At 38.5% G+C, this 16,278-nt stretch overlaps 1 protein-coding gene across 1 annotated transcript; it reads left to right on the plus strand.

Moving 5' to 3' along the window:
* The first annotated feature begins 5,825 nt into the window (after positions 1-5,825).
* Positions 5,826-10,818, plus strand: LOC139738792 (metabotropic glutamate receptor 2-like). Its single transcript, XM_071649432.1, has 3 exons — positions 5,826-7,904; positions 9,794-10,285; positions 10,714-10,818. The coding sequence occupies exons 1-3, from the start codon at positions 5,826-5,828 to the stop codon at positions 10,816-10,818; spliced, it is 2,676 nt and encodes an 891-aa protein (XP_071505533.1).
* Positions 10,819-16,278: the final 5,460 nt, after the last annotated feature.

Raw genomic sequence — 16,278 nt, forward strand, 5'->3', positions numbered from 1 at the left:
CACTAGTTATATACATGTATTACTGTACAATGATTCTGTAAGGAAATATTTGACCCATAGGGTCAAATTCTATATAATAATGTTAAATAGTCATTATTTTCTAATAATAGCTCAAAGTATTGCCATGAAAATTGAATATTGCTAGTTAGTTATTATTTGAAGAAAGTTGAGGGCCATTGGGTCAAAGGGCAAGGGTAGAAGGTCAAGATGAAGATGCTCAAGTTCCTGAATGCTTGCTCTCATTAGTCAATTTAGTCATCTAAATGAAATTTAGTTCAAGGCTTGTACATATAAACAATAAACACATTTGAGGTTGAGCCATCAAACTTTAAAGACGTTATTTCAGTTTTTTACCAATCATGTGAAACTTTCATCTCACATTGGAAAGATGTTCAACAGACCTATGGGAGAGTAATGCGATATTAAAATAGCGGAGGCTTTATACCAGTCGAAACAGCGACATATTCAGTGTCATGTTCGTTCAAAGTTCATTGCCGTGAGTTAGAAATTGAGGATTTCCCAGAGTTGCTTACATGGTAATGTATCAATAGCCAATGGCAGGTATCCTGTGAGTGAATCAGGGAGGTGGAACACCTCCCTGCTCCAATGCTGGTGTCGTTTATACTGATGACGACAAAATCATTAGCAGGTGTACCACAGACAACCATGCTGACCTCCATCTCTATTTCGAGAATTATACAATGGAATGGAACAAATCTAGAGTAACAATCTTTCTTTGTACGATTTCACTGAAATGGACACTTGTAATCCCTGCTAATCCAAATAACGAAATTCATGGCTATTTTCTCCCTTCTCCCTAAATCTTTTGTTTCAAGACAATGATACAACACCATTCAAAGTACAAAATTAATGAATATGGGCTGAAAATAATTGAAATATGGAGTGAAATATTCAGCAGAACCCAATTTCAATTATGATTAAGTTAGACAGTATTATAACCGTTAACGCGCAGACGAATTCATAGTGTTGGAAACGACCACGGAGCAAAATTAAACAATGCCTACCTAAACTAAACTGAAAAGGAAAAAAAAAAGGCTTAATGGTACAGTGTGCAGATCTACTCCGTCTGAGGTTTGAATTTATAATTTATGCATAGAGAAGAACTTGATTCAGCTAGAGAACAGTTTGTTCAAAGATACAGGTAATGAAAATGAAATAATGCAGTAAGTTTAAACAATGTTTGCTTCCAGATATAATATAGGAATATATATGTATATAACTGATGATAATATTTTGGCGGGAGATATCAATTGCAGGATCATTAACTATAATAGATCAATGTTGCCTCTGCGGATAAGTGATCTGTTAGGACGACTTTTGTCGCAAAACATCATGGGTGCTCCGAGTACCACTCGCCAGTTCCTGCTTGTGGTGGAGATAAAGCTCTGCCATCTTTATTTTCCCACTGTTATCAGCCTCCTTCTCCATCCTTGCTTGCTCCGCCAGCTGCTCAGCTCGCTCTTCGACGACCATGGTCGTGCGACTGTTGTGATTGTCGTCATGTCACTCGCAATCACTCGTGCAACACTCGCAATTGAACGCACGGCCACTCGCACGAGCACATGCGAGCCTTTTGCAGTTTGTCAGAGTCGTAGAGCTTATGACCAAACATTTATGAATAAATAAACAAAAAACATGTCGTAAATAATTGTGAAATGGGCTTTAGCCATTCAATTTTGACAATAAACTACGACAGTGGAAGATATATAATAATGGTGTACCCAAAGTGCTACATTTTTGTTAATCTCTCTTCTATAACGAATCAAGAAATCTAATTATTCTGTTACACTATTTAACGTTCTTTTCTTGTACTCTGCAGTCAGCCAGCTACCAGTAAGAAACGTTTTGTATCCTGAGACATATCAGTAATGTTGACATTGACCACAGACTTCTTCAGCAGACAGTGTATTTGGATCTGAAAATTGACTAAAATTCTCACTCTCCTTGACGACCTTGTGCATTATGTCTGTACGCTGTTCTCCAATGGATAAATATTTTGCCAGTTCATTGTGATCTTAAGTTTCAAGTAGGCCTACTCGAATTAATCACATAGATTTCACTGGACATTAGAGTAAGCAGAATGAACAGCGTTTGGGTCTTCTGTCATGTTCTTCCTCTTCCCTTTCAGCTTTTCTCCACCATGGACTGTGAGATCGTTGCCATGCCAACTACCGTCTGCCATTAAAGCTCTCCGTAAACGTTGATACATGTATTCCCTTCACCTTGACGTTTTCTTTCACAGGCTTTGATATTGGCTGCGCCCTTTAGCCCCCCGACCTCTATTTTAGTTTCCACAAACAACGATTTGTGCATACACCGTTCATATATCTTCCTTTCCTGTCTTTACATGCCAGACCGGGTACTGATATTCGTTATGCCGAATGTTTGTTTCTCCGGAAATCAAACAACTCGTATGGGGGGGGGGGGGGGTATACCTATTCCTTACATTTCCCTCTTCCTTCGTATGCTCCTCCTCTCCTCCCCCTTCTCCTCTTCCCCATTCTCCTGATCACCATGTCCCTCCTCTCCTTCTTTCCATACCACATATACATTGTTCTCCTATACCCCTTCTCTTATTCATGATCATGAGGATGGACCATGCAGGACCTAGAAATAAGTTTATGAGGCCACGCAAAAGTCACTAAGGGTGTACAAACAGCAAAATGTTTTAAAAAAAGAAAGAAGGAAGGAAACATCAAAATTCATCGAAGGAACTCTATACTAGAAATGCCGCTATGGGGACTGGTGTATCTCCGCAATATATAGTGCATTATTTCCAAAATGGTTCACAATGGTTTTTCATGTTTGACAAAATAATCACCTTCTAGAAATACACCAATTTTATGACAATACACTTTAAGCCATTTCCATAATACGGACAAAAATAGTGAAATTTTAGCACTTTCTCTCGACCTTTGACCCCATGACCAGAACTACCACTACAGAATCAGTGTGCAGAAATGCATGAGCTGTAATATGCTACCATAAGTTCAGTTAAGCGTATACATTGACTCATCTCTAAAGTACATTAGGTCGTGTGGCAAATATATTGTAGTTTCATCAGTATCCCAGTAGGAAGTGTAATTCTAACATTTGATTCTGACCTTTGTCCTCATAACCCAAAACGTCCCCAAGAAAATCATTGTCATGTAATACTGTCTTAAAGTACATGTTTAGGGCCTATATACAAAGTTTCATGAAAAACACCTAGAGCCATTTCCGAGATATGGTTGGGGGGGGGGGGGGGGGTAAATAGCATTTTCATTTTAGATAGCACTTGACCTTTGAACTTTGACCCCATGGCCTTTAATTTTCTCTAGACAATCTTTCTACCTAGTATTACATACACAAAGTTTCAGAAAATACCTGCAGGTGTTAATAATAACACCTGCAGATAATAATAATGATAATAACGGATAATAATGGGGGGGGGGGGGTAGTGGAATTTCATAGTTGACCCTGACCTATACGATCTTTGACCTTGAGCGTGTGCACCCTAAAGTAGATAGGCACAACTTCGTCCACTCATACATACAAAATTATGCCAAGTTTGAAGATGAAAAAAAAAAACAGCATTAGTGCTTCAAAAAAGTTCTAAAATATGAGTTAGGGATAAAAACAACCAATGTAAAAATTTGAACGAGTATGATCGATATGTTAAGTATAGGCCCTATTTGTTAGATATACAAAATGCGAACAATAGTTATAATAACAATTTTCCAGACTAAACCATCTACATTTATGGCTAAATGAGAAAAATTTTGATATTTCTTTATATTTCAGGCTTTATTGCAGAAATTTTAACTGGTATGACATTTTGTGATACATCAGACCTACACATATGCATCAAAAGTGATATCTCGAACATTTTCTAAATCACAGCTCCCAAAGGTAAACGAGACCTTTAAGATATTACCGTCCACAAAATTGATTATGAACGGAAAGACGGATGGACGGAATTACAGACAGAGAGACGGACAACCCCAAAACACAGTGCCTCCCACGACACTCCCGTGGCGGAGGCACACACACACACAAATGAAATCACCATTAATCAGTTCCGAATACAATGAAACAATATTGGCGATGCGGTTGCCTAAAATCTCGGATATGGGGGAGTCCAGTTTTGTATAGGGTTCAGTGTGCGCCGCCCTGGACCCTAATATGCGCTTCCACAAGAGTAAAATAATTGTGCGTCCTGTTTGGAATGACCATCCCAAACGTTGATCATGAAAACCTCACCTATGTGGAACCTGTGTGAAACATTCTATGTCCGCGAAAAGCTTGAATTGAAAATGGTTTTGTCGATATTCACCACATCTTCTTAGTGTACTATTCTGAATATCATGTGGAGGTTAGGATTTTTAGTCTTCGTTGCGCGTGCTTTTTCTTTCGATAATATCCGGCTAAATGTTCTAATGTATTTTACAAAGAGGGAGATTTCAGGTTATACAAAGCAGTCGCCACAGAGAATTTGTGCGCAGCACCATTCAACCATTTAGCCTCATACACTACTTAAAGATGAAAGAAATGCAACTCGCGTTTGTTGAAATGTAAAATATCCGTATGACCAGGGAGTAAATTAGCAATCACAAATTGGTCTTGTCTTGTTTCTTGCCTTCTAATATTTTCTGTCATAGCTTTGCACATTCAAGTTCTCTTATAGAAGAGCTTTCTTACCAATGTGTAATTCGTAGATTATACCAATGAGAATAAGTAAGGTATCAGTCTGACACAACCGTCGAGGAGAATCCCGATATGAATTAATAGTGATAATAATGATGATGATGATGATGATAATAATAATAATAATGATATAATAACAATAAATAATGATAATAATAACAATAATGATAATGATAATCATAATCATAATAATAGTGGCTACTTGTATAGCGCACAGGTCCATCCTTTGGTGATCATGGCGCTTCAAACAGACAACAGAGAGGAAAATGGCAAACAACAAACACACACATACCAGATAAAGAATACAATTGTTCCGAATATTATAGATTGCAATCATAGTCCTCAGTGTGAGAGGAACAGATACGTTTTAAGTTTTTAATGAAGATAGAAAGAACATAAAAAACTCTCTCATCCCAAAGCCTTCTCTCAACCATATAACCCTTCCTCCATCCTTTCTGTCTACACACAGTTTCAACCACTAATCCATCTGAAAGCTACGCTTATCCCCAACATCCTCTTTACCCTAAGTCGTTCCTCCTTTCTTTCTGTTGGGTTAATTACTTTATCCCAATAGATTCCTTTTAAAGTCTTTGATTTCACGCAATGTCGTTTTTAAGCAAGAATGGGAAAGAGTAAGTGAGTTTTACTTGGCTAAACCCTGGATACTGCGGTCCAGTTATTGTCATTTTCCAATACCAGATCAGACGTTTGTATATAGCCGTTGCAACATAGCACTTGTGTATAGATATCAAAGTACTTTGAAGTATACTCGGTTTGACAAATTGCCTGTAGGCCTATACTGCAAATTTTCTCAGCTTTGTATGTCTTGTCTCTTTTTACAAAATCGAAAATACTTTCATGTTATGTTTATTGAATTATCACTCATAAACCACCATTAACTTTTTTTTCTTTGCAGATTCTGCTAAATGTGTGTTACCTGAGCGAACTTGGTGGGACGTCAATGTGATACAATGTGTATACAGTAGCTCTCCGTGCTCTCTATGAAATGTGTGGTTTCCCACCGACAACTGCACCGAACATCGACATCTGAACTTATATCAAAAGAACAACTCCACATCTCCTTCTGAAAGTGAGGCTGCTTTATACCTTCGATCAGGATGGCGAGACAGCTAAGCAGTAACATTAAGCTTGTAATTTGCTCTTTGCTGATTTTTTTTCAAAGTGCTATGAGCAGTCATGTGCCGTACAGTGACGTAGTTTATAGGATGGATGGGGATATCTATTTTGGGGGTTTGTTTCCTATTCATGAGGTAGGACCCTCTGGTGACAGATGTGGCAACCTTAGAGAAGCGGAAACTCTTCACCGTGTAGAAGCCATGGTCTTTGCCATAAATGAGATAAATAATAGAACAGATATACTTCCTAACGTTACTCTCGGCTTTGAGATCAGAGACACGTGCTCCGACATCTCCGTCACCCAACTTGGGGCTTTGAAATTTCTTCCTTCTGACTTCTTTCGTCAATCCACGTGTCCAGCGACAACCGACCCAAACTACAGTACCAATGAGCGGCCGATCATCGGCGTGATTGGGACAGAGATGAGCAGTACCACCATGGCGGCAGCCGAGCTGCTTGGATTAAACCATCTTCCCGTCGTCAGTTACTTTGCTACTAGTAATGATCTGTCAGACGAAGTCCAATATCCGTATTTCTTGAGGGTGGTTCCACCAGATAGACTGCAAGTTCAAGCAATGCTGGCAATTATTGAGAAATATAAGTGGTCCTACATCAACGTCGTGTACTCTGATGACAGCTACGGATTGAGTGCATTTCAGGAGATTACACGAGGGGTAGCTACTATCGGTGTATGTTTAGCTGCATCATATGAAATAGGAGGATCTTTAAGTGAAGCAGACTTCGATCAAATTATACAAGATATGCAGCTAAAACCTCGCGCTAAAGTGCTCATTCTGTTCATTCAAGTTGAACATGCAAACAGTTTTTTATCAGCGATGAGACGGAACTCTTTGACTGGCGAGTATCAGATCCTAGGTAGCGATGGTTGGGGAATGAGTATTGGTGAGATTGATCCACTCAACAGAAGAGTCGCTCTTGGTGCTCTCAAAACACATCTTTTCTCTGCAGCAGTGCCAGAATTCGAAGAGTATTTTATGTCACTCACAAGTGACCATAAAGCAAAAAACCCTTGGTATGAAGCGTATATTGAATCTGTGAGGAACTGCAGCTATGTGAAGCAGGGAGCCGCATGTCTGTCTACACCTGGTTTCAGTGTGAGTAGCGCTGTTTCCCTCGTCATCGATTCAGTGTACACCATGGCTTTGGGATTGTCTGACATGCATCACACATTGTGCGAAGGTCAATCAGGCGTTTGCACAGCTTTGAAACCGTTCGACACACAAGTTCTCTTTGAATTCATGAAAAACATATCGTTTGATGGCCGCTCTGGAAATATGGTATTCGATGAAGGCGGTGATGCTGTAGGGCGATACTTCATTGAGAATATTCAAATGGTCGACGCAAACTACGAATTGATAAGAGTAGGAACGTGGACCGCTCTACATGGCGATAATCTCACTATGAATGGCTCGGCAGTTGTTTGGGGGATAGGTGAGAATACCAGGGGCGGCAGTGTTCCACAATCTTACTGCAGTGATCCATGTCAATGGGGAGAGATTGAGATTCCCTGGGAAAATGACTGTTGCTGGACATGTCTACGTTGTTCTGACGATGAGATCACCACTCAAAATCGAACATGCATGAAATGTGGTGACAAGGCCTATCCAGATGAAAACCAAGTGACATGCCTCCCAATTAGCGCACTCTATATGATGTGGGCAAGCCCTTGGGCCATCATGTTGATTGTCAGCGCTCTCCTTGGGCTGATCTTCTGTTCCTTGGTGACGTACTTTTATGTACAAAACCGACAAAACATGTTGATCAAAGCCTCCAGCCGCGAGTTATGCTATATCATGTTAGTCGGGATCTATATGTCTTACATTCTAGTCTTTGCATTTATTGCAAAGCCGAGTAAAGCATCCTGTGCCATTTGTCGGATGATGCTCATTCTATCATTCACTGTAATTTACGCTCCTCTCTTAACGAGGATTAATAGGATCTATCGCATCTTTGACAGAGCTAGGAGATCAGTGCGAAGGCCGCGTTTCATCAGTCCCCACTCACAAGTCACCATCGCCTTTATGGTCATACTTCTACAGGTTGGTGCCATCAGTCAACCAAATGAATATGCATTCTGTTATTGGTATCGCATGGGTCAAGAAACGGGGGGGGGGGACTTGGGCTGCAGTCCACCCCCTCCCCTTTTGTGGTCATAAAAAACGATTAAAATTTGTTTTAAAAAAAGGGCAAAAGAAAACACAACACCCATGATTTTATTTTTATTCGAAGGTTCCGTCTTTAAAAGCTTTCAGTCAAGAGGGGGGGGGGGGGAAGGAAACATTGAGCCTTGACCCCCCCCCCCCCCAAAAAAAAAAAAAAAAGAGAAAAAATGCTGATTGGTGGGATATTCATCATAAGAAAAGTCGTAATATTTTGAACATATTTCGCCACTCGGGCAAGGAGAAGAAATAGTGTATATCCTGTTTCGTTAATTCCACTATCTCATTCTTATAATTTGGTCGTTTGTTTGTTTGTTTGTTTTTGTTTTTGTTGTTGTTGTTGTTTTTTTTGTTTTTTTTTTTTTTTGTTGGTTTGTTTTTTTTTTTTTTTTTTTTTTTGGGGGGGGGGGGGGTATGTTTGCATATCATACCAGTATCGAATTCCCCACTTATTCTAAAGATTCAAATGTAATTAAAATATTCAATTACCTCTTACATTTGGAGAAGAAGCAGTGGCGTTTAAGTACGTATTCAAAGATAATACAGCAGAGATATAGGAAGAACAACAGCAAACAAACCACTTGCTGCTAATTATATGCAGTGAATCAAATACGATTTCATTGTAGACAACATGATTCCATCAGCCCAATGATATGTTCACTTATATTTTCTAGTATCAACACAAGAAATGAATCTGAAATGCAAGTTTAACAGGCAAAAGGCCGAATTGATGTGTTTGTTAATCGTAAGCAGAAATGCGGAATATTACCGTCACGTTACAACACACACACACACACACAAACACATATGTGTATATTTGTACATGTTTATATATATATATATATATATATATATATATATATATATATTGGCAGCAAAACTTGCACATAGACGTGGCTGATGTTAGGTTACACCCCTTTAATCAAGCTTTCGGGCGAAATGCCCTTCTTCAGAATCTACACAGTCAATGACAACAACGTATAGACAAAATCAACCTATAGATGTAAAATCATACTAAACTTAACTAACCTTCAATATCATACATTCCAAAATATACTCAACATATCAATAAATGCGAAACATACATAAATACAACACATTTTTTGACAAAAAAACAAACAAACATACTATTACGAAATACAATCTCAGAACAAAACTTACTGTATTGGTGCTGAGTACGGTCTTGTGATGTTGTCTGTGAAAAAAGTTTATATATATATATATATATATATATATATATATATATAATTGTGTTATGAATGTATCCATAGAGGGAGGATTACATGTATATATACATTGATGTACACTATAACAGGTATAATATACGTAAAAGGAATACGGTAACGTTTTCATAAACCAGTTTTAAACCTTTGTATTTGGGGAGTACGAGTGCATTAGGGTATTTTCTAAAGAGTAATACTGACGTGTTACCAAGTCCTTGCAATCCGAGTTTGTCGTCAAGGTTTGAGCGAATTCAAGGGATGTTTTGTCCCTTCTCTATTGGAGTCTATTAGATTTGAACAATATGAATACATTGCCATAGTTGATATAATCTTTTGTGTAAAGTTATTAGCACTTCATTTTAACTTCTAAGCTTCCTTTTCGTTTAACAGTAAGTCCATCATCAATCTACAAGAAATGATATAAACACTCCTTTCATATTGGGCAAATGAATTTGGGATAACATACTCCCCTGCTAGGACTATTAAGATTATTTGATACAATTGACAGCACACTGTTTACATCAGTCATCTCTTTCCTGACTGTAGGTGCTGATGAACACGATATGGCTGATCCTCATCCCTCCCAGTGCAATAGAGGTCGTCATCGCACCTGGAAAAGTTGAACTGACGTGCAACATTCAAAGTGGGGAACTGATCGCCTCGCTGTGTTATAATCTTATTCTCCTGATACTTTGCTCCTATTTCGCCTTTGTTACGCGGAACGTCCCAAACAATTACAACGAATCTCGATTCATCTCACTCTGCGTGTACACCGTTCTGGTTATCTGGATTGGATTCATCTCTAGCTATTTTGTTGTCCCCGAGTCCCATTTAAAGGTAACGGTACTTTCTCTAGCTATGATTTTCAATGGAACAATCACTCTATGTTTTATGTTCCTGTCAAAGCTTTACGCTATATACTTTAGTAAAGATGTTATAATAAGCACCAACACCTATTCCGGAGGAGGACAGGCTAGTCAAGCAACTAGCACTACTGGTCATGAGAGCAGACTGAACTCTAAATATAAGCGTTCAGCTGTAAGACCAGCAAACTCTCACCTGGACGTTTCTACATGTTCTACTGACTTGTCGCCAGCAAACAGAATCACCAATCAAGAACAATCGCAGGAACGGTGTTCAACAATATCCGGATCTCAATGCTCTGATATGTGACATGATTTTTTTCTGTCGTCGCTTTATGATTTTTAAATTTCTTTGCTAGATGTAAAAGGATCATGATATAATTGTCATGTTGCGAAGATTTGCTCGGAGTTCCAAGTGGTTAAAAAAAAATACATGTATTCGTCTAAGAAATACCCCCCATATAAAGGAGAAAACGAGAATGAGTGTCTCCTTGGAAAGTGCATACATGTATTTACTCAATTGGTTTTGACATCTTGTACAGCTTGTTTTACCTCTCCTTTGGAAGCGCGAGAAGTTTGCATCTGCCTTATTTATTCTGACAGCATCTGGTCGTCAGTAGATTCCACCTGTTGGTTGTAAAGGCAGTGTCGTGTGTCACCCGATCGACATTCTCCATACTATTCAGGAAAAGGACGGAGATCTTCTAAGACTTGGACATCCGCACACTAATACTTCGATATTCAAGCATTGCTCCAGCGCTTCTCAGAAGTCAGTGGTGTGAAAAATTGTCTTGCTTTGGGTCAGAGATGGCTGCATATTTCCGCATCGCCAAGAAAGGGCAAACTCAGAGACACGGAGACAAATTTTCATAGTATGACAACAGCTTGCATCCGACTATCGACTGTCTCATGACAGGCTGGCGATATAGTTGCTTCGTGTGCGTCATTGTAACTTCTGACTACTTGCGTACTTGAACCATTCCAAATCGATTTAACGTCGGTTGTCATTGCATTTAAATTGAAGGTTTATACAAAATGTACAGTTCAGAGAACACTGGTAGTATGTTTTATCTTATCTTTGAGTTCTTCTTTTCTGTTATTCCTATTTGCTATGATTTTCCTTTTCGAATTTTTAAAACCTCCAAATGTCTTGTTAAAGGACAAGCATACTGCAGCGTGTAGAAAATAACAACCAAATACTAGGTGTTACAAAAAAACATTTCCCACTTTTGAACCGTAATAGTTCGAAAACTACTCATCAGATAATACTGTAATTGATATGAGTAATAGCTGAATAGTGTACAATTTAGTTGGAGGTAATTTGAATATGGGAGCTGGAATCAGTTTTGTTAAATCCATGATTAATTCAAAAGTTAAGTTCGAGATTTTGGTCAAATTTGAAGCCTCTGTACAAAATTGAACTTTACACAAGAACTGATGATGTGTATGTGAGTGTGTGCTTACAATGACCCTGAACAATAGACATGAATACCATGAATACCACCTTTTCAGAGCTCTGCTGACTAGGCTTCTGGACTCTTGCTCCAAGGCACATGAATGTTTTATTAATAATTCATAATGGATTGCCCTTGGCACTGCTAGTCTAAATTTATGGTAAAGAGTAAAATGCATGCGCATGAAAGAAAAATAAGCACATGTTTTCATGTGCCTGCTTACACTACATTTTAGGATGAATAAAGACTAGCTGTGACGGTGGAATTTCTCATGAATATGTAATAGAGTATTCAAACCCTGGCCATTGTGCAGGACCACTGTCTGGGTGTTAACCACACACTCCCCAAATCAAAGTTTTGTATAGAGGGTTGAAAATAGAGCAAAATCTGAAACCTAACTTAAAAATAAATCTTGAATTTAATGAAACTGATTTATGCTTTCATTTTTAAATTACCTTCAACAAAATTGTATTCAGCTATTGCTCATATCAATGTCAGTGTTATCTGATATATATATATATATATATATATATATATATTAACTATTAATGATCAAAAATGGGAAATGTGTTTTGTAACACCTAGTACAAATACGCAACTGCACAGTGAGCAGTACATGCATTATTTATCTTTTTTTTATTCATAGTTACGTGATATTAGTAGTGAAACATTATAAGATATTCACTGAAAAGACATGCTGAACCAGTAATACGATAGAGAGCAAAAAGGGCGGCAATTACAAAGAACAGAATGAACATATTATCGAACAAATGGCGTATAGGGATCAAGCAGTGATGTGATTAGAAAAAAAATAAAAGAGTATACGAATTTAACTGTTTTTAAAGAAAAAAGGGGGAAAATCAAATATGTGAGGTTGCATGGGCGACGATTACGTTGTTGTTAGGTTGTGTATTAAGAATACAAAGATTGGCCAAAATTTCATGTAATGATCACGTATATGTCAGGTTATGATACATACAATTTATGGAAGTTGGTTTGCCTGGTCACGAAACTATGATGTCACATTTAATACCCCCGTCACACTTATTCGGAATCAGCACGAATCAAGCAGAACCAGCCGGAATTAAAGATTTTCCAAATTCGTGCCACATTCAGGAGAAAAATTCAAATTCTAACAGTTTGGTAGGGAATGCTGTTCGAATACTTGGAATGGACTTCGAATCCTTCTCGAATCCTTCTTGCACATTCCGAATGAATTAGCTCTGGGATGCTGCTCGAATGTACTTGGAACGCTGTAGGAATATTCAGAATACTGTTAGAATGGGGTCAGAATCTTTAGAAAGCACTCCGAATGCCGCACGAGCGCGGTTCGATTGCTGCCCGAAGTCTGATGGTCGGAAAGCGTCTCGCATGCCGTACAAACTCATTTCGAATGCGGTCAGAACGTTCCAGGAATGGCTACCAAATATACTTTGAATGTTCACAAATTCAAACAGAATGCAGCCCGAAAATTTGGAATACACTTGGAATGTACTTAGAATACAACACGAATGTCCCGTGTGTGTCAAGAATGCCACCGGAATGGTCTCCAATAGCGTATAAAATGGTGATTTTCACCTGTCTCAACCCGATCATCCTTGGACCATATTGCTTTGCTACAGATTGCTGTCCTCCAACAAGACCTTCTTGAAAGAGAGTGTCTAGGCTCGTTACCCCCTGGGCAATTACCCCAAACTCTTCCCGTGACCCTAACCCTACTCCTAATCCTGAACCTAATCCTAACCCTAACCCAAACTCTAACCCTAAAGCTAACCCTAATCGTAATCTTTACTCTAACTTTTTTCACTAACCAGTATTTAACTGGGCGTAATCATATGAGCATTTGAGCATATGAGATATTTTGGCAGAATTTGAGGTGCACCACCGTTCCGATTCTCCCTCAAATGAGATCAGATTGTTTCAAATGCTGTTAGAATGCCGTCAGAATATTTAGAATGCAATCAGAGCCCAGTTAGAATACCCTTCGAATAAAAATCAATATTTCTCCACTTCGAATGCTCCTCGAATGTTTCAAGCATGCTTAAAACATTCGGGCTGGCCACAAGAATGGGCCCGAATAGTTGGAACGCACTCAGAATGTCGTCAAAATTTTTAGAATGCACTTCGAATATGCAGGAAGGCAGGAAGAATTTTCATACCAACGGCATTCCGGCTCATTCTGCCTCTAGTGTGACGGGGGTATCAAAACCCGGCGTCCACAAGGGCGCGGACAAGACGCGGAAAGCAAATTTTGTAATTCCGCATTCATTCGGCAACCTCTCCGCCTGTTCCTGAAAGAGTCCGTCCACTATCTTCATCATTCCTAAACATGTCCGGGCGTTTCCGAACCTTCGGGATAAGCTCCCTTGACACTTGCAAGAATTTGGGTTTGCTCATGGTTTGAGCATTGACACGTATATGGCAAGCCGTTTGTGTAAAAAGTCGATAAACCCTGTTTTTCACTGATAAACTCTGTTTATCAGTGAAAAAACAGAGTTTATCAACTGATAAACAGAGTTTTTCTTTGATAAACTGAGTTTATCAACTGATAAACACAGTTTTTCTGATAAACTGTGTTTATCAGCAGTTTATAAACAGAGTTTATCAATTGATAAACAGAGTTTATCAATCTGATAAACTGAGTTTATCAGAAAAACAGTGTTTATCAGTTGATAAACAGAGTTTATCGGAGAAAAACAGAGTTTATCAGTTGATAAACACAGTTTTTCTGATAAACTCAGTTTATCAGTTGATAAACAGAGTTTTTCACTTTTGATAAGCAGAGTTATTTATCTCTCCACAAGAGAGGGCGTTTTCACTGTTTGATATGTTCTGCTCAATTCAATGTTTTATTTCATTTTTCGACAAGAACATATAAACATCACTTCTTTTTTGGTAACAGAAAATCAGGTGCGTAAAACTATGTACGATGAAAAGAATATACAATAATTGTAGCACCTTGCAATAATTACACATTATCATTAAACTCAAGTGATTTGAAGTAAGTAAATATTGTGGATAATTCGAAAAATGGAGGGACCCACTAAAAAGACAAGTCTTTTAGAATGTGGGCCCCTCAGACGAAAAACATCAGTTGAAAGCAAAGAGAAGGTCTGGAAGCCCACTAGAGAGACAGATCAACAAAACAGACACATGTTGTTGTTGTTATTTTAAAGATCGAAAGAAGAGAGAGAGAGAAATGGGGCCCTATACAAATAATTTGCCCCAGACAGCACTTATAACATAAAACAAACATTATAGATCTTAAAGAGATATAAACAAGAATATTAAACATGAAACACAGACACATGTACACACGTAAAAAAACATGAAACGGGACTGAATAGGAGTAACAGTACAACAGACAGTTGACTACGAGATGAGACAAAACTAACATAACAGTACGAGAACAGAACGGAGCAAACAAAACAAACAAAAACGTTAAGCAGAAACAGCGATCTCGTCGGAAGTATGTCGAGGGAGAGAGAGAGAGAGAGAAAGAGGGAGAGAGAGAGAGAGAGGGAGAGAGAGAGTGACGCGAGAAAGAACAATATAGGCCTACTAGAGATATAATCGAGGAAATATCCTAGCTTTATTACATGAGGACGCTGTATAATAATAAGAGAATACACGTAGCAATCAATACGTGGTTCTTTTCTTAGATAAAGGGTTATAACAGCTGGTTAATTCAAATCAGTAGAATTATAAGATTGCAGTAGAACAAATTTCAGTTTCCTTTTAAATGAATATATAGAGGGGGCATTTTTAATATCGGAATGCAATGAATTCCAATAACTAGGACCGGTATAAACAAATGTGTTCTTGGCTAAAATGGTACGAAGAAGAGGTAAATGATATTCATTAGAACGTCGAGTTGGATATTCATGAAATGACTGATTTTTTTTTTTTTTTTTTTGCTCGTTGATAATCGCAGCGCTAGCGTTTGCAATGTATCGCTGCGCTAGTTAGCTAGCTAACAGGGCCGGGCGCGCAAGGCTGCGGGCGCACGTTGTGTCTGTAATTCTGGCAACGTTTTCGGTAATCGGTATCTGGTATATGTCGTATGTAATCTCTACACGCACATGTACGTATTAACAGAGCAGACGGCTCTGCGTATTAAATGCTGCTAGCGCCCACTACCGAGAAGGTTTGAATAACTCTGCTTTTCTCTGATAAACTGAGTTTATCAAGTGATAAACAGAGTTTATCAGAAAAACTGTGTTAGTTGATAAACTCAGTTTATCAAGTTAGTGATAAACAGAGTTTATCAGAAAAGCTGTGTTTATCAGTCGATAAGCTCAGTTTATCATTGATAAACAGAGTTTATCGGAAAAACTGTGTTTATCAGTTGATAAACAGAGTTTTTCTGATAAACTCTGTTTTTCTCTGATAAACTCAGTTTATCAAGTGATAAACAGATTTTATCAGTGAAAAACAGAGTTTATCGACTTTTTACACAAACGGCTTGCCATACACGTATCATTTCATGCCAATGCGAGAAACATTCGGGACAACCTGCGGGAGGATGCTGGCCAATGTCGTCAATGCATGAAAATTTTTCGAACTGTTCAAAATTTTGGCATGACGAAATTTTGGTCAGATTCGCGAACCCTTCGTGAACTATGCACAACCTATGCCCAAACTAGCCGTACCAGTACGTCCTGATGCATGTCCATCAACCTAGTGGAACGCAGGTCACGACTAAATCAAGACT

This window comes from Diadema antillarum, unplaced genomic scaffold, assembly GCF_040938485.1.
Source record: "Diadema antillarum isolate AM-2024a unplaced genomic scaffold, OU_Dant_1.0 seq00000768_RagTag, whole genome shotgun sequence".
In the NCBI taxonomy this organism is placed as follows: domain Eukaryota; kingdom Metazoa; phylum Echinodermata; class Echinoidea; order Diadematoida; family Diadematidae; genus Diadema; species Diadema antillarum.